Source organism: Diadema antillarum, unplaced genomic scaffold (genome assembly GCF_040938485.1).
Source record: "Diadema antillarum isolate AM-2024a unplaced genomic scaffold, OU_Dant_1.0 seq00000696_RagTag, whole genome shotgun sequence".
Classification (NCBI taxonomy): domain Eukaryota; kingdom Metazoa; phylum Echinodermata; class Echinoidea; order Diadematoida; family Diadematidae; genus Diadema; species Diadema antillarum.
The window spans coordinates 589,098-615,153 of NW_027271601.1; the positions used below are offsets into that span (position 1 = coordinate 589,098).

At 39.3% G+C, this 26,056-nt stretch overlaps 1 protein-coding gene across 1 annotated transcript in view; it reads left to right on the forward strand.

Annotated features, from left to right (window-relative positions):
* LOC139737543 (cytoplasmic dynein 1 heavy chain 1-like) overlaps window positions 1-26,056 on the forward strand; it is a 70,030-nt gene that overhangs the window by 33,656 nt on the left and 10,318 nt on the right. Inside the window, exons 41-77 of the mRNA XM_071648219.1 lie at window positions 767-979; window positions 1,182-1,420; window positions 1,848-2,004; window positions 2,192-2,416; window positions 2,787-2,993; window positions 3,564-3,731; window positions 4,052-4,285; window positions 4,919-5,093; window positions 5,525-5,678; window positions 7,271-7,436; window positions 7,982-8,145; window positions 8,843-9,029; window positions 9,450-9,545; window positions 10,028-10,123; window positions 10,568-10,729; window positions 11,289-11,503; window positions 12,088-12,181; window positions 12,510-12,701; window positions 13,099-13,278; window positions 13,817-13,970; window positions 14,667-14,862; window positions 16,095-16,209; window positions 16,720-16,935; window positions 17,397-17,636; window positions 18,005-18,189; window positions 18,686-18,755; window positions 19,060-19,206; window positions 19,666-19,755; window positions 20,148-20,208; window positions 20,701-20,788; window positions 21,250-21,415; window positions 21,941-22,075; window positions 22,566-22,660; window positions 23,171-23,345; window positions 23,798-23,830; window positions 25,111-25,186; window positions 25,689-25,849. Coding sequence (XP_071504320.1) covers window positions 767-979; window positions 1,182-1,420; window positions 1,848-2,004; window positions 2,192-2,416; window positions 2,787-2,993; window positions 3,564-3,731; window positions 4,052-4,285; window positions 4,919-5,093; window positions 5,525-5,678; window positions 7,271-7,436; window positions 7,982-8,145; window positions 8,843-9,029; window positions 9,450-9,545; window positions 10,028-10,123; window positions 10,568-10,729; window positions 11,289-11,503; window positions 12,088-12,181; window positions 12,510-12,701; window positions 13,099-13,278; window positions 13,817-13,970; window positions 14,667-14,862; window positions 16,095-16,209; window positions 16,720-16,935; window positions 17,397-17,636; window positions 18,005-18,189; window positions 18,686-18,755; window positions 19,060-19,206; window positions 19,666-19,755; window positions 20,148-20,208; window positions 20,701-20,788; window positions 21,250-21,415; window positions 21,941-22,075; window positions 22,566-22,660; window positions 23,171-23,345; window positions 23,798-23,830; window positions 25,111-25,186; window positions 25,689-25,849 — 5,727 coding nt within the window. The remainder of the gene's footprint in view (window positions 1-766; window positions 980-1,181; window positions 1,421-1,847; window positions 2,005-2,191; window positions 2,417-2,786; window positions 2,994-3,563; window positions 3,732-4,051; window positions 4,286-4,918; window positions 5,094-5,524; window positions 5,679-7,270; window positions 7,437-7,981; window positions 8,146-8,842; window positions 9,030-9,449; window positions 9,546-10,027; window positions 10,124-10,567; window positions 10,730-11,288; window positions 11,504-12,087; window positions 12,182-12,509; window positions 12,702-13,098; window positions 13,279-13,816; window positions 13,971-14,666; window positions 14,863-16,094; window positions 16,210-16,719; window positions 16,936-17,396; window positions 17,637-18,004; window positions 18,190-18,685; window positions 18,756-19,059; window positions 19,207-19,665; window positions 19,756-20,147; window positions 20,209-20,700; window positions 20,789-21,249; window positions 21,416-21,940; window positions 22,076-22,565; window positions 22,661-23,170; window positions 23,346-23,797; window positions 23,831-25,110; window positions 25,187-25,688; window positions 25,850-26,056) is intronic.

A 26,056-nucleotide genomic window follows, 5' to 3' on the forward strand; every position in this document is an offset into this window, starting at 1 on the left:
TGTGAATGCGGGCTTTCTGTCATCTTGTAGATACCGTTTGTCCTAAAAAAAAAATTACAACGGGACCCTCTGCAAGGGCGAAAAAAGTGAATCAATCCAAATACAATTTCAGGGTATGAAATTATAACTTATTACCCACATCTTACAGAAAGCCCCATCCAATTTGCTTCAGTGGTCAAAGAGAAATGAGGAGTTTTGTAGAGCATGTCAGGAATCCCTTCCCTCCAAGATATGTCCATTGTGTTCACACATTATGCAGTTCCAAGAGCATCCAAGTTCTAAACTTGGAAGAATCAGACCCATGATATGCTTTACAGTGATCCTCATTTCTCTGTGACCACTTAGCCAAATTGAATGGGGTTTTCTGCACAACATGTTAAGATGTTATATTTTAAGACCCTGAAGTAGCATTTAGACAGTTTAATCATATTTTAAGTTATCAATGCGAAAATCCGATTGTAATTTTTTTTTTTTTTTTTTTGGGGGGGGGACATACTGTACATATAACAACAGGAAAGACTTAGTGATAATCTCAACATTCTTATGCAGAACCCAAATGGCTCCAAGGCTGCCTTATGAGATAGTGAACTTTAGGAGGAAATTTATTCTTTGAAACAAACATCTCTAAACACAAGAAGAACGATAAGCACATCATGAACCCAATAGATAACACTTTTGTGGAATCTCTCATTATGGTGACAAAAAAAAAGTTGTACTGGCTGTGTCATATCCAATACTGATCATATGTTTGATATTGTTTCTGTAGATTCTGATCCAGAGTATCTGTGAGACCATGGTACCCAAGCTGGTAGCAGAGGACATCCCACTACTCTACAGCCTCCTGTCTGATGTCTTCCCTGGTATCCGCTACACCCAGGCACAGATGAAGCCACTTCGTCGGGAGCTGGCCAAGGTGTGTGAGGAGATGCACCTCACCTATGGAGAGGGAGACGAGATTGGTGCCTCCTGGGTGGACAAGGTAAGATTCTTCATGGATGTATCTCCCTTGCATTCACACAGAAAGGAACTGCACTCCTCTTGTATGCAAGTTTAAAAAAGATCAATGGAATTCTTTCGAATTCATTAGTCATTCTGTTCTTACTTTTTCAGAATCCTGTTCCGATTGTGATACAAGGTATTAGTATTTATTATTCACTAGTTTTGTTACATTTGAATCCCAGGTCCTTCAGCTGTACCAGATTTCCAACCTAAACCATGGTTTGATGATGGTTGGTCCCAGTGGGAGTGGGAAGAGCACAGCCTGGCGATCACTTCTCAAAGCCTTGGAACGTCTGGAGGGTGTGGAAGGCGTGCCACATGTCATCGACCCCAAGGCCATGTCCAAAGAAGATCTCTATGGATTCTTAGACCCCAACACTAGGGAGTGGACTGATGGTCTCTTCACTCACATCCTCAGAAAGTAAGAAATATGTTTTTCTCTGCATCATCGACTTTCCCATCACATTTCCCTTTCCAAGACATTTAATACATATTTAGATCAAAGAGAGTGTTCATCGAAGAAAAAGTCTATTCATGGTCCAGATTATGCTTTTACCTAAAATTGTGTTAAGTGTGAGATGCTGCTGTAGTAACATCTTTTGATGGCAAATTAAATTGGTACCTGCTCAAAACAAACAACAAAACATGTGTTCTATTTACACGAATACTAATTATGCATTTTATTTTTCTCCTTTTGTACCTACCTGAAGAAATGCATGAATTTTAAATTGTAGCTAATGTAGGATTTTATGTTTAAGCCAAATTATTCTCAAATATGTACTCTGATTATAAAGTATCGTATGTCTCTCGATCAGAGCATTAAATCTGCTTTCATTCATCTCTCTCAGGATCATTGACAACGTGCGAGGAGAGATTAACAAACGTCAGTGGATCATCTTTGATGGTGATGTGGACCCAGAGTGGGTGGAGAACCTCAACAGTGTGCTGGATGAAAACAAACTCCTCACACTACCAAATGGAGAACGTCTTGGTATCCCACCCAATGTAAGCACTTCTTTGCATTCTTATGAACCATAACATCGTGAAATTTCAGATCTTCCACCCAGACGAGAATTTCTTGAGCTAGATAGCAGTGTTTTTGGTGCAGCGTGATTTTGTTCACCAGATTTCAGTCAAGAAGTATAAAGTTTGCAATTTTAATACTCCCCTTACCATGGATCTTATTGAATAGGTGCGCATCATGTTTGAAGTGGAGGACCTTCGCTATGCTACCATGGCAACGGTCAGTCGATGCGGCATGGTGTGGTTCAGTGAGGATGTACTGAGCACTGAGCTGATCTTTGAGAACTTCTTGACTCGGCTGAGGAATGTGCCCCTGGAGGAAGGTGAAGATGCCATCATGAAAAAGTCCAAGGATGCGGGAGAGAAGGAGGATGTCCTCTCTCCAGTCATGCAGGTTTGTTCTCACTTCTTTTTCATTGGCTTTGGTTTGTTTGTTTGTTTGTTTGTTTGCAAAAAAATGTCAAAAAGCTGTGAATGGATTTGAATGAAACTTACAGAAAAAGTCGATAATGACACAAGGAACAAAGCAGGAATAGAAAAGTTTTGCTGTGTGTTCCCATTATGTTATACCCTCTTGTATCCTGCAGATACTTGACCTTAGTTGCCTTTTCTATAACATCCTACATTATGCTATGACTGTTTAGTATTTACAAGATTAAAGCTTATTATTGTATCCATTAGTGATGAATTCTTGGATGAGTGTACTTTTCACATGATTTGAGATGTATATGGTGTGAAGACTGAGTTTAAATCCTTCTTCGTAGGTCCAAGTGGATGCTGCTAACGTACTTGGGCCTCACTTTGCTTCTGATGGAATCGCTATGCGCTGTCTAGAGTATGCAGCCAAACAAGATCAACACATCATGGACTTCACTCGTATCCGAGCACTCAACTCTCTTTTCTCCATGCTTCATCAGTGTGTGCGTAACATCATTCAGTACAACCACACACACAGTGACTTCCCCATGCAGGTAATGCTATAATTACAGTTCCATATGTGACTCTGATCCGCCTGATACAATGAATATTGAGATAAATGATGTACATATAAAAGAACATTTAGTTTGTCATCTGTGGATTCTTTACACAGTTACACTTTGTCGAAAATTCAGCCTATTCCTGTTCAGAAAATGACTTGTGTCTTCCAATCTTTCATTCCCAGAAACTCTCAGTGCTGCTCCAAGTCAATGAAATATACTTAATGTTAAAAAAAAGAAGATATTATCCTTGTGTGATATCCAGGGTGAACTTGAAATGAAACAATATTCTTACCACAACTTATGCTTTCTTTTCTTTGAATCAAGGCTTTTGCTTTGTATATTTCTGAGTTTAGTGAGAGCTTTCTGTAAGATCTTGTGGACAGGTCAATTTTCCATCAAAATTTGAATGTTTTATCAATGCATTTATGTACTAAATTTATGCTAGCACAAAGAGACTAGGATGAAACTTTGATAAAACAAATTGAGTAAACCAGAGTTCAATATGAAGTAGTTAGGTATGTCTTCTGTCATCACTTTGTGATTTGTGCTTCCCACTAACAGCAAGACCAGCTGGAGAAGTATGTAGCACGCTACCTGATCCACGCCTTGCTCTGGTCCTTCACTGGAGACAGCAAGATGAAAGCTCGTTGTGACTTCGGAGACTTTATCCGAGGTATTACCACCATCCCCCTCCCAGCCCAGCAGACCATCCCTATCATTGACTTTGAGGTAAGTATTTTAGTCCAATGTCCATACACAAAAGAAAACATTTGAATTTTTGTGTAGTGCATTGAATGATCATGTATACATTAACAAGACAATATGAATTATGGATTACTATCAAATTTTAAGTTCTTCAACTGTCATATATTTATATATTCTTTCAAAGGAATTGATGATTTGGAATTGAAGTGTATGAACTGTACTTTTCGCCTGTGACATTCTGTATATCTGTCCTTCTTTATGAGTGTTTGCCCACCAACATTGAATGTCTCCTCAAGTCCTCATATCCAGCCATCCTAATGACTATTGATGAATCTTTGTAACAGGTGTCTATCACAGGTGAGTGGGTACCCTGGCAGTCCAAGGTGCCCCAAATTGAGGTTGAGACTCACAAGGTAGCCGCCCCTGATGTGGTAGTACCAACCCTTGACACTGTACGCCATGAAGCCCTGCTCTACACATGGCTAGCAGAACACAGACCCATGGTGCTGTGTGGACCGCCTGGCAGTGGAAAGACCATGACCCTGTTTAGTGCCCTCAGGGCCCTGCCAGACATGGAAGTAAGAACATGCTTTGTCTAAAGTTTACTGTAAAACGAGGAATGTTCGCGTACATTTTAATTTCGCAAATTTAGCGAGCGCCAAGATTCGCGAAATTTCTTGTCTACACTTTATGCATTGAATGCCAGTGGCAATTCGCGAAAATTTCATGCCACGAAAAAGGCTGTTGGCTCCAATTCGCGAAAATTTCGTGCCATGAGTATATCATGTTTTACAGTATTTCAAAGGTATGAAACAGTTAAAGATATGGAGTATTTCCATTCCAGTGTATTTGTATAGTCATGTGGGGGAGGAAGGCAGGAATATGAAGGTCAGTGTGGAGAGATGTTTAAAGTGTTCATGATTAGTTGTAGGTTATGTTTGTGTACATGTATTTGACCCATTTCAGAGCAATGCTTGTATGGCGGATGGAAGCTACATGTATGTATTTGATATCTTTTATGTATTTCAAGTGATGTGGAGGTATGTCAGCTCCAACATGAGTATGAGGATCATGATATGGCTGGTGAGATGTGTACAATTAAATCCTGATAGTACTATTGATATAAATGAATGCATTAGGGCTGGTAGAACATCAAATCTACTTGCTTGATTTTCATTAATTTACTATAATTATATTTCCCTCTTTGTCAGGTTGTTGGCTTGAACTTCTCCAGTGCCACGACCCCTGAGCTGATGCTGAAAACCTTTGATCATTACTGTGAGTACCGACGTACCCCCAACGGTGTGGTGCTGGCCCCCATCCAGCTGGGGAAGTGGATTGTGGTCTTCTGTGATGAAATCAACCTCCCTGACATGGACAAGTATGGTAAGTACTTAATCTACTAGTGTATTATCTGCTCTACCATTACTGTGTGACGAAGCATGTCTTTCACGTCTAGTTTGTACTCATTTGATTATAAATTCTTGTATCTCCCTTCGCTGATGATTATCAACTTTAGAGGTTTATTGAGTTCTGGAGTATATGATAACCTTATGACCACTCTTCAAGTTTCAAGATCACAGTATTTGTTTTGTTAAAAATGCAAATAATATCTGTCACCAAGAGCAAAATTTGGAACATACTTTTCCTATTTCAGATACTATGTTTTCATTCCTATTTAGATAGGAAACCAAGTCATATCGGTACTGAAACATAACTTGATTATTTGATGGGATAGTTGAGAGGGTGTACAGTGGAAAGACTGATAGATGTAAAAAACATAAAATGTTTGTTTACGTTGTTGTCATGGCATCTAGGCACCCAGCGAGTGATCTCTTTCCTGCGTCAGATGTTAGAACATGGTGGATTCTACCGAACCTCTGACCAGGCCTGGGTCAAGTTTGAGCGTATCCAGTTTGTAGGAGCCTGCAACCCTCCCACTGACCCTGGCAGGAAACCCCTCTCTCACAGGTGGGTTCCACACTGTGTGGAAAGATTTAACTTGTATCATTACACTTCTCATTTATGAGATAGGGAATGTAGTTATTATCATATTATCAAGAACCTGCTCATTTATTTATGTGTTTCCTGAGTTACCTTAAGTGATATGAATTGCTTGAAAAGACTATGACCAAGGCAAAAGTCTAGATAATTTATTCTTAAATTGGACATATTACAGGTTCATACCAGTTGTTTTGGTGTTTCACTGAAGATTTGTCAGAAAGACATGCCTCTGATTGCTGTAAAATAACAAAGCATAGATACTGCAGTACAGTCTTCCTTAAAACTAGGAGCTTAAAGTTTATTAGACTGTGTAAAGGATTGTTTTTTATGCCTCCGCCACGAAGTGGTGCCGGAGGCATTATGTTTTCGGGTTGTCCGTCCGTCCGTACGTCCGTACGTCCGTACGTCTGTACGTCCGTACGTCCGTACGTCCGTACGTCCGTCCGCTTTCGTTTACGCGATAACTTGAGTAATATTGACTTGAATTCTACCAAACTTGGTCCAAGTATAAAGTATGATGGGGCAATTAGTTGATTAGATTTTGGGTGAAATCCGCCAAAGGTCAAAGGTCAAAGGTCAAGGTCAAATCATGAAATTGTATCTGTTTACGCGATAACTCAAGACTGGATCGAGCAAATTTCACCAAACTTTGTCGGAGGATGATGTATGATGGGACAATTACTTGATTAGTTTTTTAGTGAAATCGGACTGAGGTCAAAGGTCAAAGATCAAGGTCAAATCCTGAAATTTATCTGTTTACGTGATAACTCAAAACTGGATGAAGCAGCTTTCACCAAACTTGGTCCAAGGATGATGTATGATGGGACAATTAGTTGAGTAGATTTTAGTGACATTGGCAAGAGGTCAAAGGTCAAAAGGTCAAGGTCAAATGCTAAAAATGTTGCTATTTCCCCAATATCTATGCAATGCCCTAAGGTATTTTCTTGAAACTTGGTGCAGACATGTACTACTGCATATAGATTCTCCAGAGAGAGTTTCATGTCATAAGGTCAAAGGTCAAAAGGTCGAAGGTTAGGTGAAAATGTTGTAATATCACTTTTCTCACAAATGGTTCAATGTATCTTCATAGAACTTGGTACATACACATGTACTGACTGGCAGAGATTATCTAGGGAATTTAGGGGTCGTAGGTCAATAGTCATGGGGTCAAAGGTCAAGGTCAACTCCTCAATATTTTACTGTTTCCCTCATACACTAATATATGAAATGCTTGCATTATTAGTTTTCAAACTTAATATATACATGCATTACCTAATGGAGATTCTCCAGGAAATTTCCAGCCAGAATGTCAAAGGTCAGAGATTAAGGGTCAAAGGCCAGGTTTCCAAACCTGTCATATCAATATTTTGCCAGTTATGTGAAACTGTCATGGATCACACATGTGAAGACATTGTACTGTACGCCTATTGGGAGAATCATGCATTATGGCGGAGGCATCAGTCGCCATAGCGACATTTCTAGTTTTTCCATGTTTCTTGAAATTTTAAATGCATTACATAATGTGATTTGAATGTGTCATCTATGCCTGCTACATGTAGGTTCCTCCGCCATGTTCCTGTGGTGTACGTGGACTACCCAGGCCCAGCCTCCCTCACCCAGATCTATGGAACCTTCAACCGCGCCCTGCTGCGCCTCATCCCCAGCCTGAGGACCTATGCAGAGCCACTCACCAATGCCATGGTGGAGTTCTACACTGTCTCACAGGTAGGATTATACCTTCAGTATCAACTCATCCTTCAGTGTAATGATGATTTCAAAGAGGATAAAGATGATGGTGTTGATGATACAATTTAAATTGATGACATAATGAAGATGAGATGCGATAGCAGATGATGTTGATTGTGATAATGATAGCATGTTGATGGTAACAGTGATGAAGATGATAATGCGGCAATCTTACTTTGATGTTGGGAAGTTGGTGGACAATTAAAATCTTGTTGAAGCATCCCACACTGGATAACATTCATTTGTACATTGCAAAACAAAATGAGCATGATGTGAAAATTATGGCTATTGGTACAGACTCCTCATTATGATAGTCACTCATACATACTGTAGTTCGTTGGAATATTTGACCTTGTATCATATGCTTAAATGCTGAGGACAAAGTGATTTCATATTCTACTCTCGGTAGAGTGTATTAATTTTGCTCTAAAAATATAGTAGGGTATGTTTTGAGTTAGGGAAAAGGATGACCTTGTATGTTTCCTCTTTCTGATTTTGCAATGCATTTACCTTGTCAATCTCAGGAACGCTTCACCCAAGACATGCAGCCCCATTACATCTACAGTCCTCGTGAAATGACTCGCTGGGTGCGTGGTATCGTTGAAGCATTGCGCCCTCTAGAGTCTCTCTCTGTTGAAGGTCTTGTGCGTATCTGGGCTCACGAGGCTCTGCGACTCTTCCAAGACAGGTCAGTGTTATGATGGAATAATGCTAACAGTGGTGTCAACTTCAAGAAATATGCTGTTCATTTGATGTATTGCTGACTTTAGATGACAGTGGTAGAAATATCCTTGAAAGCAGTACTATGTAACCACTCTGTGTTCAAAAGAAACAATTGCAGTGTTGAGGTACACTCTTTTGTATTGCATTTGGACCACTTTGCACTTGTTCTCTCTGTGCTTCTTTTCATGACTGGGATTTTAAGAGTGTACATTGTATGAATATAGGCAATGTAATTTTCTGCTGAAATAGTCCACAACTTTTGAGTGTTTCTTACAGTGTTAGAATGGGTATGTCCCTTCCTAGATTTGGGTAAAAATATGAGCTACTGTACGAGCTGAAATTTTTGCGGTGGTTTTATTTTCGCGAATTTCGCGAATCGCCTTTGAACCGCGAAAATAACAACGCGCTAATAGCTACGTTCATTTAGACCCTCGCAACCCCGAATTTAACAACACACGAAAATGTCCTCCAAGTAGCAATTCGCGAAAATATCTGTATGTGAAAATTTCAGCTCGTACAGTATCTTGCATGTTTCATAAGTATGTGAAAAAGATGACAGAATACATCTTTTCTGGGTTACCTGACCTTGACTTTCACTCAAATAGGTACAGACAGAATAAATCAGTATTAACATGTTGTGTAATGTCTGTTGCTATCTGTAGGCTTGTGGAGGATGAGGAAAGACTGTGGACTGGAGAGAAAGTGGATGCTGTCGCCATGAAACACTTCCCTAACATCAACAAGAAGGAGGCCCTCGGTAGACCAATCCTCTTCAGTAACTGGCTGTCCAAGGACTACGTCCCTGTCGACCAAGAGGAGCTGAGAGACTACGTCAAGGCTCGCCTCAAGGTAGTACCTCCATCACAAGATGAAATCTATTCACTGAAGCACGGTTGCACGTGTTGAATGTCAAATATTGATAGTACAATGTAAATACCATCTTGGATTTCAAGCTGATATGTGACCTGTATGCTACATTGTTACAGAGATTTCACACCAAACACATTGCCAGAGATTCCCTCTCAGTTAATGTTTGGCTCCAAGATATAACAGTCAGCTTCTGATATTACATGAATCCTTGCAGAAACTAGCAGCAGTTTTATCCTGTAGCCTATATGTACTACAGAAACATTCAATATGACACAATCCCTGTTACCCAAGAGATACCAGCTGATGCTTTACTGCCTTCACCTTATGATGCAAAAGAGGCGTTCCAAGATGGAGATCAAACAAATGTAGACATTTAACCACCATCATCCCTCTGTACAGGTGTTCTATGAGGAGGAGTTGGACGTACCCCTGGTTCTTTTCAATGAAGTTCTGGATCATGTGCTGAGAATTGACAGAATCTTCAGACAGCCACAGGTATGCCAGCCGTTAACCTGATTTCCTCTTTACATTGGTGATATCTCAACACTGAAACCCTTGTGTTGCCCATGAATGTATTGTGATCAAGGGGTTGAATGGTAGCAGGCTTAACGGTGCTCCACATATTCTTTCTTGAGTATATGCAAGGGGGTTAAGTTATCACCATAACAGATAGTGTTATAAAGGGACAAAAAGAAGAAATAAATGTTTAATGGGTCTTTTCCATTTTCAAGTTTGAGTAACTGTACTTCTAGATGATTTAACAGGATATTTGCATTGCAATGGGCAAAGAAATGAGTTTACTCTGACTTTAGTCCTTACATGAGAAATTGACATTTTTGAATTTGCTTTTGCAGTACCATGGTCTGTGAAATTATTGCTGTAGCAAAAAAAAAAACAAACAAACAAAATAACGCCTGCTGAAAACTGCTTATCCAGTATTGGCGATAATAATTGGTTACATGTATTTTGGTTGGTAGGGTCACTTGCTGCTGATTGGAGTGAGTGGAGCAGGAAAGACGACTCTGTCTCGTTTTGTGGCCTGGATGAATGGTCTCAGCATCGTTCAAGTCAAGGTGAGTGATGATACCTTTTCTTGACACTTATGATTTGTTACTGTTTATCAAAAACACAGAGACAAAAGAATAAAGCTAAATCAAAGCATATCCATGCTGTGTAATAGTTTATCAACACTGGCAAAGTTATAACTAATATACAGTCTGTGAGCACTGTACCACTTCAATGTGAAATGTCAAGAAATGTTTAGAATATAGTAATTTTTACAAGCTGCCACATTAGGATTTTATCCTTATTGGTTTTTGTGTCATGAAATGTGGGAAATCGCTGCAAATTCTCATTTATGAAACTGTTCAAATGAAAGACACTTGAATATCCAAAGGTGTGGTGCATTTCTGATGGCTTTGTATCAGGTATACAGAGATTTGCAATTGGTGTCTTACAATGTATAACACCAGCAGTGATGAGCTGTGGGTTTTTGCATGTGAACCTTTGTGTTGTAGGTTCACAACAAGTACACCGCTGCTGACTTTGATGAAGATCTGCGCATTGTCCTCCGTCGATCGGGATGCAAAGACGAGAAGATCTGTTTCATCATGGATGAATCCAACGTCTTGGATTCCAGCTTCCTGGAGAGAATGAACACTCTGCTGGCCAACGGGGAGGTGAGTACATGTCTGGTTATCAGAGAGAGGTGGTCCAAGGAATCATGACAGCATTTGGCAAAGACTGTGTGAAATAGATCAGAAATAGAAGCTGTATTATTGCACAGAATGTCTATAACAATAACAATCTACAACACAGTACAATTCATATGTGATCCACTCTTCCCGTAAGGCTCAGAGCGCTTATAAAAGTACAGAAATTAAAAAATGTACAAACACACTTAATGATTATAGATAATAAATAAAAACATTTTTTAGTAATCTTGTCAATGAAAAACATTCATCATGAAGTAGAGCATGATACTGAGATATTATTCGCTGGTAAATGAAATGTACTAGATGAAAACTCATATGTAAAGCAGTGATTCAAGCAATCATCAACAAAAATTTGCATTCTCTAGTAAATACTTTGATTAAAAAAAAAATAAACAGACTACAGTTCTTTGTTGAAAAACAGTTAAAGCTATGCAGGTTTTGTGGAGTAAATAAAGCCCTGTGGAGGAAACAGCATATTCCTAGAAGGAGAGGATGATGTTATCTGTCACTTCTTCATCTTCAGGTTCCTGGTCTGTTTGAGGGAGATGAGTACACCACCCTGATGACCCAATGTAAGGAAGGCGCCCAACGGATGGGTCACATGTTAGACTCTAGCGAGGAGCTCTACAAGTGGTTCACTGGCCAAGTCATGCACAACCTTCATGTTGTCTTCACTATGAACCCTTCATCAGAGGGTCTCAAGGACAGGGCTGCCACCTCACCTGCCCTCTTCAACAGGTAAAGACCGCACCCTCTGCCCTCTTCAACAGGTGAAGGCCACACCCCGTGGCCTCTCCCAGACATTCACACTGACAGGCAGCTAACACAGTTTGCAATCATGGAGTATTGCCCAGCATTAACAGTTAATGTTCATGGTTCAGGAGGGAGAATGATGTGGAGTGCAGCTGCAGACAGTTCATTGGTGAAAGTGTTGTGTGGTTTTATATTCATTTATCAAGCTAAGTATTTATTTCATTTTCAGTATGGTGCTAGCATTTCTTATCATTCTGCAGACTGAAGTTCTTCACATTGCATGGAATACTTCAATATTCAGGTGTTGACATTATGTGCTTTTACCCCAAATGTGACAGGTACATTCGTGTTATTTCCACTGTGTGCCATGGAGCGTTTGACAAGGCTAACACGATTGTATGATTTTGATAAATTTATTTTTTTATGCATCTTACTGGGACTGATACATTTCAGTGGCAGAGCATACAGGAGCAGTTTAGAAACATGTAAACAGGCCCAAGCCTTTTCTACATTCTGTCATTGAGTGTGAGTCACACTGTATGTTTCCTTCATTTGTCTTGCCTGTCAAGGTGTGTGCTGAACTGGTTTGGAGACTGGACCACCCACGCCCTCTTCCAAGTTGGCAAAGAGTTCACCAACAAGGTGGATCTGGACAAGTCAGATGTAAGTCTAGTCTGTCTGTATGATGCTTGAAGCACAGCCTTAAACACATATAAATGCTATGACACAATATCAATTTTATGCCAAATATGGTTGTAGTTCTACACGACACATTATGTTGTTAGTCCCAATAATTGATCTCTTTAGAAAAAGAAGTCTTTGTTTACAAACCAATCTGCTGGTAAAGTTTATTGGTTTTTGTTAATTCTGTGGTATAAAAAGGCTTTGGTCTCTACCTCTTTGTTTTAATTGAAGACAACATTTATATTCTTCACATAAATGATTATGGTCCTCACCTTTCACCTGTCTATCATGTGCACCATCTCCCCAGTACGTGCCACCAGACTACATGCCTGAGGCCTATGAGGGGCTGGCTCAGAATCCCACCCACAGGGATGCCATCATCAACGCCTTTGTTTACGTCCACCTGACCTTGCACCAGGCCAATCAGAGGCTGCAGAAGAGAGGTGGGCGTGTCATGGCCATCACACCTCGCCACTACTTGGACTTCATCAACCACTATGTAAGAAATCATTACCTCTCAGACTGGTTATGATTGTGTCCAAAGATTTCTGTTGTGTTCCATTTAATATTTTGCACAAGATTTCAATGCAAAGTACTTGATTCATACAAAAGGGAGCTATTAAGCCTGAGTAATTATCAAATTGTGTTAACAGATTCTTGTCTGTGATACTTGTTTCAGTTACAGGTGGGTTTGTCTGAATTAAGCGAATAAAGGAATGCATTGTATACAATTACTGAATACATTTGTACGTGAATGAATGTGCTATTATCAAATTTGCCATCAGTAATCTTAGTGGTGCACTACTAGTAGGCACAGTGATTTTTGACACCATCAGAGGATGTAGAGAATGAGATTGAGACACAAACCTTCCTCTCTCCTCCCATGATGTCTGCAGGTCAAGCTGTACAATGAGAAACGATCTGATCTGGAGGAACAGCAGCTCCATCTTAACGTTGGTCTCCAGAAGATCAAGGAGACAGTGGAGCAGGTTGAGGAGCTTCAGAAGAGCCTTGCCCTCAAGAGTCAGGAGCTGGAGGCTAAGAATGCTGCTGCCAATGCCAAGCTCAAGCAGATGGTGAGAGCTCCTTGTCTTCTCAATATTCTCTTGAGCTGCAGGAGACTGAGAAGAAGCAGAAACACCAAGATTATCCCATCCATAGTACTAAGATATTGGACAGACTGTATAAGTTCAGTAGAAATTGGTTGCCAGAGCTTGTAGGATGATTGTTTAATGTATTTAAGGGTTTTAATCATAGGGACAAAAAATTTTAGTTGGTAGGTAAGATCACAAATGAAATCAGTGCTCTTTTTTCTCACCAGTCATACTGGAAATTGGAAATACTTTTGTCATGATCTGTGAACTTGACAGAGTTGTGGTCAGGATGTATCTTTCACAGGTATAATCTTCTTTCCAAATAAATTGGCTCCTAAGTGCACTCTTTTATAAATCAGTCTATATTGTTTAGGGACCATTTTGTCTAGCTCTATGGGCCTAAAGAGAAGTGGGCAAGGCACTCATTTTGTCAGTGATTGTCGTAGCAGTAGATGTTTTCATGATACATGAGGTCAGTAGGGTCATTGGTCATGTGACTGTATTGTATGCTGCTTGGCAGGTGAAAGACCAGCAGGAGGCTGAGCAGAAGAAAGTGACCAGTCAAGAGATCCAGGCCGCTCTGGCCACTCAGACCAAGGAGATCGCTGAGAAGAGGAAAGACGTCATGGCTGACCTCTCCAAGGTGGAACCGGCCGTCAAAGACGCCCAGCAAGGTCCGTTGATGACTAGAGATTTGGATGCCATTTTTTAAAGGGATGGTACAGTATTGGTGGAGATGAGAATCGGGCTTTCAACTTTTTTGCGAGATACCAAGAAAACACTTATGAAATTGTATAGAGCCTACCATTTTAAGAGGAATTCAAACTTTATTTGATGAAAATCGGGTTTAGAATGACTGAAACATCCAAAAACAAAGTGAAACAAAGCGATTGTAATAAAATGTGGGTCCCACACTTTATTAGAATTGCTATGTTTTGGATATCTCAGCCATATCAAAACCAATTTTCATCAAATAAACGTTAAATTCCTCATGGAATAACATGCTCTTTCATATTTCATAAGAGTTTTCTCATTATCTCACCAAGAAATGTTAGAAACCTGAAATTAGGTCTCAACCAAAACTATACGATCCCTTTAAAATTTTGTTTCATTGTAGTGGGTGCAGAGAGGATCTTTTTGAATATCACATTGTTCCTAACAAGGAAATGTTATCACTTGTTTCCATGATTCCATTCAATGAATATTAGTTGTCTAGGATGGTTCTTTCAACCCTCTTGTGAAGTCTTTTCTGAGGAGATGGAGCTAAAGAAATGAACAAATGACTGATAGAAACAAAGAAAACAATCCATCTTGTATTCACATTGGTATTCATCATGTGTGTATCTATGTGTTCTCCCTGATGGCTACAGCTGTGAAAGGTATCAAGAAACAGAACCTGGTGGAGATCAGGTCCATGGCCAACCCACCACCACTGGTCAAGCTTGCCCTGGAGTCCATCTGTATGCTGCTTGGAGAGAATACTACCGACTGGAAGACCATCAGACAGATCATCATCAGAGATAACTTCATCAGCACCATTGTCAACTTTGTCACAGAGAACATCACGTCAGTGGATATCTCTTGTTATATTCCACATACTAAGAATCTTGCTACAGGATTGGTCAAGAGCTGATCATGTGATAAAGCGTAGTTTTGCCCATCACATCACCTGAGAAGAACTAGGTCTCTTGATAGTACACAGTGCAACGCACTTTCCCTTCAGTGTCGCGTGGTGCGCACAGCAAATTCATTGTTTTGTCATCTATAAAGACAGCTGTTTGTTTTGCTGATCTCTGGCAGTCCATACAGTCTTAACGCGAGATGAGTACGCGCGAAATGAAAGTGCGTTGCACTGTGGACTATCATTTAACTTGGTCACTTGATAGTACACAGTGCAACGCACTTTCACTTCAGTGCGGCGCGATGTGCGCGCAGCGAATTCATTGTTTTGTCATCTACGCGCACACGTAGCCTAAGCCCTAGGGATACCTGAAGACAGCTAAAACGGTTTCAGATGTGGAATAAAATGGGCATTTCTAGGACCCTAGATGTGGAATATAAAGCAAATAATCAACTTTTAGTTTCAGGCAATGAGATAAACTATCACTTCCTCGGCGATCTGAATGTGTACGCTATCTTTCCTCAGCTGCGCTTCGGAAAGATAGCTACATCCAGATCGCCTCGGAAGTGATAGTTTGTCCCATCACCTTCACCAACGTTGATTATTTGCTTACTAACATACAAAACTGTCATTGCTATCATTGAGAGGAAACAGTTGATTGGTTTTATTGGTAGAAGAAGACCATGACAGTCACATGATAATCACAAGTCTTATGCAAGTTTACAGGGACAAGGATCCACAATCTGAGATTCAGCAAAGATGATTGCCATTGAGTCAACCAAATGATGAAAGAGTTGATTAGAAAATAAAATTAATGAGAAACAGCAAAAATGTTCTCTTTATAAAGATGGAGTGAAGGGAGTGTTTTGATCATTTTTTTTTTTTCAGTTAATCAGTTTAGGCTGTCTATAGCTGGTATGAAATATTTCTGTCCTTCCTTCCTTTTCCCCTCATCTTAAAAACACTTGCTCTTTCCGACACATGGAAGCTAGGGATAAGAAATTTCCTCAAAGGATGTGTGCAAGGACAATGATGTCATATTTTAAGAAAAAAGAATTGATTTATTGCAACATTTATTCAATAATGAAAGTGCTTCATTGAAACTTGGAAATGAGCCTAGAGAATTGGCCATGTGACTTGATTGCAATGTGTTTTCAATGCTTTGTTGACACTACAGTGATGACATTCGTAGCAAGATGCAGAAGTATCTGGGCAACCCTGACTACAACTTTGAGAAAGTAAACCGTGCCAGTTTGGCCTGTGGTCCCCTCGTCAAATGGGCAATCGCTCAGGTGAGGAGTCAAATGGTCTGCAATTCTGACTGACATTAGCTCACATTTACCTTAACACAGAAAAAAATGATAATATAGCAGACTCCATACGAAAGAGTCAGTTTATGCTGTCATGTGAAAAAGTTTATTTGTATGAAAACAATGAAGTGATGTTTATAACTATTTACATAATAAATGATTGTATTGACTATCTTTTGATGTGATTCATGACATTTTGTGCACTTGATGTATGGAGCCTTGCCTTTAATCTGCAGTTCTGTGATTACTGGTGTTTTTTAAATGATTTTTGCAAGAGTTGTTTGCTCATCTGTTTCTGGGGATGAGGCCTTGGGATCAAGGATAGTTTGGGTTGCAGAAAGGAAAGTTAGTCCCCAGTGTCAATGTAGTGATACATATAGGTGCTACAAAGGAGATGGGAAGTCTCACTGTATGTGCTGAACTTCTTGGCTAACTGCATTTTAATCACTGCTATATTTTATTTGTTGATTCATTCATCCATCCATCCATCAGATCCTGTATGCTGAGATGCTGAAGAGAGTGGAGCCACTGCGTAATGAACTGGGTCGCCTGGAGGATGAAGCTAATGGTAACAAACTGAAACAGGAGGAGGTGAACAAACTGATTAACCAGCTGGAGCGTAGCATCTCTCACTACAAGGAGGAGTATGCACAACTCATCAGCCAGGCTCAGGCCATCAAGTCTGACCTGGAGTCTGTGCAGATCAAGGTAGGAGGATGGAAGAGTTTCCATGGTGATGATGATGATGATGATGATGATGATGATGGTGGTGGTGGTGGTGATAGCATACGCAGCAACCTTGATGATGATAGCAAAGCTTATGGTGGTTATCATTGTGACTTTTTTGTGATTTTTCTGATTTTTTTTTGTTGTGAATATAACTTTAACTTGATTAAATATACCACATAATTTGGTAGCTTACCGTAAAGTTTAAGATGCATCCTTCAGTGGAAATGAGTGATGGAATAAATACCTTTTATTTATGAGAAAACTTTATATAAAAAAGTCTTAAAATTATCCAAAGTGTATCATTTAGGAATGAAATCTGAATGGAAATGAAACGTGGGATTGAAATCATGTCTACTCTTGTTCTGCTTTGATCAAAATCTGTACAGAAAAGTGTGTACCACAGAAACTTATTCCTAGTTGATTTCATGTACTTTACCAAGGTTGACCGTAGCACAGCCCTGCTGCGTAGTCTGTCCATCGAGCGAGACCGTTGGGAGGCGGGCAGTGAGTCCTTCAAGATGCAGATGTCTACCATCCTTGGTGATGTCCTACTCTCCTCAGCCTTCATGGCTTACGCTGGCTACTTTGACCAGATGATGAGACAGAATCTCTTCAACAGCTGGGCGGGGCACCTCCAGAAGGCTCGCATCAAGTTCAGACATGACATTGCTCGCACAGAGGTACATAATAGAATCATTGATTAATATGATATATGACCAACATTTATCTGATATAAACTTCAAAACTTTCTTTCCAATCAATATGATTCAAAATAACATTACTTATTTGAAACAGAAGCAGTACAAAATTTTAGAAAAGTGTTTGACTTGGAACAGGCAGAATCAACTTATGAGAGAATTATTCGTTGGTTCCAATGTGATTCCTGTCCATGCAACCATAGCTTGATACAATAGTGATATTACTAAGCATATGCCTTAGGAACCTAGATGGGCAGAGTATTTTATGTAAAATGTGATGATATTGATATCCAGATGCAACTACACTTCCTAATGTCCTCACACATGATTCTCTCTTGCGTGGCTTCCAGTACCTCTCCAATGCCGATGAGCGTCTACGCTGGCAGGCTAGTGCCCTGCCTTCTGATGACCTGTGTACAGAGAATGCCATCATGCTGAAGAGATACAACAGGTATCCATTGATCATTGACCCCTCAGGCCAGGCCACAGAGTTCATCATGAATGAATACAGGGAGAAGAAGATCACCAAGACCAGGTGAGTTGTATTACAGCTTTCTCTCACATTCCTCATTAATACAATAACTGTTGTTCAGTGGTTTTAGTACATCGGGAGACTCAAGAATCAAATATTTAATCTGCAATCATACTATACTTCATTTCATGTCAGCTGTAATTGAAAACCAAATATATTTGTATGGGTACTGCACACTGGTTTGAACAAGTAGGACTGAATATAGAAAGAATGAGTTATATTTGATCACCACTAATGGCACCTGATAACTGATGTCAAAAGCTTCATGAATTCAGGTTAGTGTACCGTAGGAGTGATGGTGTGATAAACTAGTATCAGATGCACCTGAAGTCATGAAAAGGTCTGTATACTATTTGTTTTAATGATGACTATAGACAAGAGTAACCCAAAGCAAATTAATTTGGCAATTTTAGATGTTTATCTTGAACATGTAAGATGGTAAGATGTATGATTTCTCAAAATAAATGCAATTTTTGTGATGCCTGTCATCCTAATGCAGCTTCTTGGATGATGCATTCCGCAAGAACCTGGAGAGCTCTCTCCGCTTTGGAAACCCATTGCTTGTGCAGGTGAGTAGAGACAAAATGTTCATATATTGGTAATGAAAATGTGAGCCCTTATGTGTGATGCAGGTTGCTAATTGACTCACGAGCTGTGAGTACTCAGCATATTTTCCATGACTAAAAACCATTTTAAAAAATGAATTTATGCTTCTATAACAACAGCCTCGTACAGTTTATACGGTTTCAGTGGGAATAGGTGAGCACTCCTTGTATCTAACAAATGTTTGAAACCATTATGACAGATACAACTTGTATGCCTAGGATGATAAGTGCAAGAACGTTTGTAACTTTGATCTACTCATCATTTCAGGATGTTGAGAACTATGATCCCATCTTGAACCCGGTGTTGAACCGTGAGGTGCGTCGTACTGGTGGTCGAGTTCTCATCAGTCTGGGTGACCAGGACATCGATCTCTCACCATCTTTCATGATTTTCCTCTCGACCAGGGACCCAACGGTAAGGCACCATTACTATCATCACCTCCCTAGTTTAGTGGAAGGCATAGAATTATGTTGGGTACTCAAATTAAATCAGCATGCTACATTATATTCCATCATTACTCTGCTCTTACATATTTACAGAGGTGGTGATAAATAAAGATTTGTTGATGTTTAATTCTATGTTTGACTTCGTAAGTGTAGGAGCCCATATTTACTTTGATTGAGGTAAACCTGAGTGACATTTCTCTTCTATGCTTCATTCAGTAAAAAAGTTGAATAAGATAACAATATGAAAAATGAGTGTCACTTTTGCTGATCATTTAGCAAAAAGTTGAATAAGATAACAATATGAAAAATGAATGTCACTTTTGCTGATAGCAACAAAGATGATTAAAGACTGGGTTTGTATTGTGGACACGTAAATATATTTCTTTTTAAATAACAATTCTGTTCATTTTTTTTTTTGTCTACACAGGTTGAGTTCCCACCAGACATCTGTTCTCGTGTGACGTTTGTGAACTTCACTGTCACCAGGAGTAGTCTTCAGAGCCAGTGTCTCAATGAGGTAAGTCCCATCCTTTGTAGCTTGTCAGCTATAGTTGATAATCTTTTAATCTGTTGTGAGAGGGTGAGGAGTGTTAGGAGTGCTATCACAATGTTAAAAGTGAGAAGAGATCCAGGTTTATAGCATCTTTTAGAAGATAAATTTATGATGTCATTAGACTCACATTATCAAATGGATACATGTAGTTTGTTCCATGTTTGTTTGTGTATTGTGTGTTACTGATCATGATCCCTCTTAGGATACACCAGACAGGTTTTGTCCGGGAACCTAGTCATGAAGTTTTGTTCAACGTAGTCTGTTTTGATCTAATAATGGACATGGGAGTGTTATTGGGGTATGTGGTGAGACATGAGAGTGACTTCAACCAACTGTTTGTCCATCACTGACCATAGGTGCTGAAGGCTGAGCGTCCAGACGTTGATGAGAAGAGATCTGATCTCCTCAAACTACAAGGTCAGTAGCTTACTGACAGGATTACTGCCTGTTTGTATGATCTTAAGATTAATTGAATTTAACTTTTGATTGCTGTGAGAAACTGTATGGAACTCTTTCCTAAAAAGACACACTGTTGTGACTGGACAGTAAACATACTTATTATCAGTGCCATACGATATATTATACATAGATATACAATATGTTTTGTGATTCATTTTTTAATAGTGTTTAAATACTGAGAAATATTGGTGTGTTACAAACAAATACTTGCCTCACTTGATTATAAACTTGTTGGTGAACTGATCTATTTAAGATTTAGTACCAGACACACAGTAATGCCTTGGAGATATACAACCCTTGTGTAGGTGGATGTTTTGATTTGCAGCGCTTCTGTCAAGAAGAATTGGTTGAACAGGTATTATGATTCAGTCTATGGAGGTTAACTGGTGTTTGTTCTGTTTTCATTGCCATCTAAGGATGTCATTGCCATATGTTTGATTTGACCTGTAGGTGAGTTCCATCTTCGTCTTCGCCATCTGGAGAAGTCTCTCCTGCAGGCCTTGAATGATGCCAAGGGTAGGATCCTAGACTCAGACAGGTGAGGAGACATTCTTCGTACTAATTCCTTTGTCAAGTATAAATTTATTAGTCGTGTTTTATACTTTGGAGCAATTAAAACAAATCAAGAGCCATAAGATTGATTTAACCTTTGTTTGTTTGTTTGTTATAAAGATTATTTTGTAGTCTTTTGATGAGATTGTCTCTATGTATTTCAAAAATGAAAGAAAAAAGGAAGATTATCTTGAAGCTTCAGATTTTACTTGTTCAAACACTTTGGAGCCACCAGTCTCACTTTGTATTCCGTTTCATTGCTAAGTTTTCTGAATACAAATGATGTAGATATTGAGACTAAACTTTCATGTAAAAGTTTGTTACTCATCATACAGCATTTCCTGATTATTCCTGATTTCATGATTATTGTGATGTTAGCTATAAGAGGATAAGGTGAATGGTGTGCATGAGAGTAAGCCCGTGTGGTGTGTGCATCTCTTCCTACAGCATCATCACCACCCTAGAGACACTGAAGAAAGAGGCTGCGGAGGTGACAAGGAAAGTCGAGGAGACAGATGAAATCATGGCTGAGGTGGAGACGGTCTCTCAGCAGTACCTCTCCCTGGCCCAGTCCTGCAGCTCCATCTACTTCACCTTGGAGGCACTCAACCTGGTCAGCTTTCATCAACTCTCACATTGCATTATTAATCTCTTTGTCTCTGCCTTGTCCTTGTTCTTATCAGTGTGCCCTTTACCAATACTGCTGTCACATAATGTTGTTGAGCACACTGGATTTTTAGTCATAATAGGAGAGGCAGGACAAGGGATTAAGCATATGTAATAAAGATCTTTAAATCCTGTTTTGTTGATAACTGTAAGCTATTTACTGTTGCTTTTTGTTCTATATTAAGCATTTATTCCATGATGGAAATGACTTAGACATGATAATGATACTAAGAAAGTTGAGTTTATGCTTTTCTGCTTCAGAAATGATGAAACAACCTTTTGATATCCACTCTTCATTATTTGCCTCCTTTCCTAAATTGTGGTTTGAGACAGTTCATTCTATGTGTGCTCATTACTGTTGGCTTATTGCAATGTAGTAAATTCAAATTAACTTGTTAATAAAGAGAAGATTGTTCTACATGGGTAAAATAATTATACCTTTTTCTCTTTTAACCTTTGACCCTGACCACAGGTTCACTTCCTGTACCAGTACTCTCTGCACTTCTTCCTAGAGATCTTCCAGACAGTGCTGTATGACAACCCTCGTCTCGTTGGGGTCACTGAGTACTCCGCTAGGCTTTCCATCATCATCAAGGATCTCTTCCAGGTCAGACTGGACACCAGTCACCAATCAATCAAAGATTTTAACCCATTGAGGACGAGCTGATATTGCTATAACACACATTTTCCTTAAAGATCTGCCCCGAATATACTTGGGGCTAGTCTCCAATGGGTGCAGTCATCTTTCCATTACTCCTCTCCACTTGTTCAAGTTTTAATGAAGACTGCGTGTAAGATTGACGGGGATCCTTTGTAATAGTTACATTGTCTCAAAGGTGAATGAATTTAAAATTGACTTATATCTGGAAACTGAGGCTGTAACGTAAGGAATAAGGTTAGGGAATAGATGTTGATGCTTCTGAGGGTCAGAAATAACTATGCTGCCTAAAGTCATGGGATTTCTAATGATGGTGTATCTGATGCAGTTAGGTCAATGAGAATTTAAAAGGAAAGATCTATGTGTAGAAGTTACTCATTTTTGGTGACAACAGACTACTAAAAATCTTAGGTTCTGTCACATTCTCTCCATGACACAGATTTCCTACAATCGTGTAGCCAGGGGAATGCTACACCAGGATCACATCATCTTTGCTGTGCTGCTGGCACGTATCCACATCCGTGGTATGCAGAGGTAGGTTCCCTTATCATCAGTGTGATCAAATCTTATAGCAGGACAGACCAGTGAGGACTATAATGAGACATTATTTTCATTTTGTATCCTTCAAAGATATTTCCATACCACTTATTGTTAATCAAGGAGACAGTTTGAGAACTGGAATGAGCTACACATATGAAATAGCTGAAATTAACATTACTTATGATATGGACATCTACGTGTATGTTATGTGAGACCGACTGTGCTTCATTCTGTCTGTAATACAGCTCAGCAACATATAGCATGGAGTTATTACTGGATAGATTGAAAAACAAAAAGTACACAAAAAGTTAAAGAAATTTTACCAGAGTTTAAGAGTTTCAAGATGTGAGTCCATACAGCAATGATTACTATGCGTAGAAGCAGGAATATATAGATGGCAACTACCACTCAGATTGTGTATTTAATTAGTGTTGAACAGATATAGTACATCATTACATCATTATGGTAAATATGCAAAACTGTTGCCCTCTGTTGTTGTGCCAGTGAAAGGGACTTCAGCCAGGAGTTTGAGCATTTCCTACGAGGAGCTGATCAGACCATCCGTTCCAGCCCTCAGCCTAGGATTGCTGGCCTCAGCAATGAACAGTCTGATGCCATGTTGAGACTGGCTAAGCTGCAAGCCTTTGAGGGTCTACCAGATTTTGTCTCGTCCAGCAATGTGAGTGATTGATATTCAATCTTCAGAATTATTTTATATTCAATCAGCTTGTTAGGTTTATGTGTTTCTTGCATACCCTTGTCATCCAGTCTTAAAATTGCAAAATAAAAAGAGTACTAACCCACTTAAATTTTGAAGAGAATAGACAGTTTTCTGTGTGCATTTAGTGTCTTGAGTACACTTTTATAGAACCTAATTTATTTTGGGAATTCATGACTTTTCTTAATGATAGCATGTGCAATTACAATCTTCAGTGAGAATGGTTGAAAAGAGGTGTACATGTCATTACAAAACATGAAATGCCTTTACTTTCATTTTACATTTGCACATATTTCTTTTTTTTACGACTTATGTTTGTCTTTGATTTCATTCAGTTTTGAGCTTTTTTACTTCTGATTGTCACTTGATATATTCCTCTTTCACTTTGATTTCACAACTCTTATCACTCACAGCCGTCAAACATGTTTGGTGAATGTAGTTATGCGGTCAGTTGTTACTACACTCTCTTATTTATAATTCTGGTGCCATTTCAGCAGAGGAATTAGAGGGATTAGTGGTGTGTAGTATTTTGTAGTGTAACTAGCACGGTACTTTTTAAAAATCTGAAAAATGACAATTACCATCATGATAATAATTGATATTATCACCATTGACTCCATCTGCATATGATATTCATCATTGCTGTAATCAGTACAGTATCTAGTGCCTAGTGCATGCATAATTGAATGTGAACTTGTAGACAGCGTTCAGAAAAAGTGGATTCTGCATTGTGAGAATTTAGATTAAGTTAGATTAATGTTGTTTAGGGCTTTAGGGCACTCCTTTATCTAGATAATGATACTGTGTTAGGAGATTGTATTGGTACATGTCAAAGTACGTTAGAAGAATGGAGGCAAGAGTAGCTTAAAGCGCAGACTTAGTCCTGGTGGTAGCAGTGGTGCTCATTGTAGATGGTTGTTGAGGAACACTCTATTGATTCATCATAGCTGTAAATCATATATGTCCAGAATGTGATATGATAGAATTGAATTAACAAACTTTTTGTGAGACAGAGAGATTTAAGCTGGTCAGGAAAAGCTCCATATTTGTAGATTAGCTGCTGTAGTGGTAGATGTGGGTGGCAGAAATGAAAGCTTCTCTCTGCTTATAGTAACAGGCTTGGCAATGTTGCTCTGCCACGTAGAGTGCCGAGATTGTATGGAGAGGTGATGAAAGTTGAGTGTATTTGTTTGAGAGACATTAGCGCAAAATTTCCTCTCTCATGTAATGTATGCTGCATTTTTCCTGTGATACTTTTGCTTTGACACAATTTTGCTTTCTCAAGAGTATACATGTATTTATGGAAAGAGTTACCGTCAAGGAAGCAGGTGGTGTGGAAGAGACACTGTCAGTTTTGTGTCTGGGAGCTTTGTTTGTTATCGAAGCAAGATGGCATGCATTAGTCATGAACTTTTCAGCAAGAAATGTATTTTGTTACCTCTTATTTGTAAGATTTGAACAAGAATAAGACACAATGAAGATCATGAATTTGGTTCATTTATTGAGTACTTTACTACAGCAATTCATAAAGTTTGAAAAAAAAAAAAAATTTTTTTTTCTTGCTTGTGTAACAGGAAAGTAGCTTTAGAAGCGGGGAGTCTTCTTTTAAAATGAATGATATAATTGTGGGCCAGAAATCATTTTCAGCTTTTGTTTACTCTAAATGACTCTCAGGAATTTGCAGTCCTTTGTTCACAATCGGTAAATTTGTGTACCATGTTTACAGGACTTCTCCAAGTGGATGAACTCTCAAAACCCAGAGTACCATGTGCCACACTGCTGGAAGGAGCCATCTCCACTGAGTGAGTTATCACCATGGCAACCCCTCCATAAAGACCACTCCTCCATAAGGCCAACCTCCATAAAGACCACCCCTCAATAAAGGCCAAGCAATAAAACATGTTTAGCTACCCCCTCCATCCAGCTCTGTAGGCATTGCAGCACAGTTTAGTCAAAATGATATGTGATTGATGACATTTGAATTGATTATTCTACCAAAGTAGTATGAGTAGATTTTATTCATTCCAACGCAGGTTACAAGTTGTATGTCGAGAGAAGGCTTCAGGTTTGAATTTATTTCTTGAAATCACTCATGAATTATTGTGAGTTTAGAATAGTCTACATTGTTTGTAGTGCTGTAGAAATGTCAGTGCATGCTTGTGTTTGAACACCCATACTTCAATATGAACTAAGCAATTTGTAATTGATGTGGTCAGTACTTTGTGTTGCTTCAAATGATAAACTGGCATGTCACTGCAAGGTATCATTGGACTGACACAAGTCTCAAACTGGTCTATGTTGCAGCTGGTATTGGCAAAGCACTGCACCAAATGCTCCTAGTCCAAGCCTTCCGGCCAGATCGTTTGCTAGCGTCCACACAGCTCTTTGTTACTGCAGTCTTTGGGGAACAGTTCCTGCATGCAGCTGCTATGGAGCTAGACCTGGCCCATGTTGTAGAGTCTGAGGTAGGCGCACTTCTGCTTTCTGAAAACAGGATTGTGTTCACTAATGATAGGCTTTGTTACTTGTGTGACATGCTGGGACAAGTAGTTTTATTTACTTTCGTATGATAAGAAGGTGATGTTTGGGTGACAGGGCAGGATTGTATCCATTCCATCGTGAATTCTGAAAAGGTTTTCTTTACAGAGGAAATATTAAGTCGTGGCAGAAGA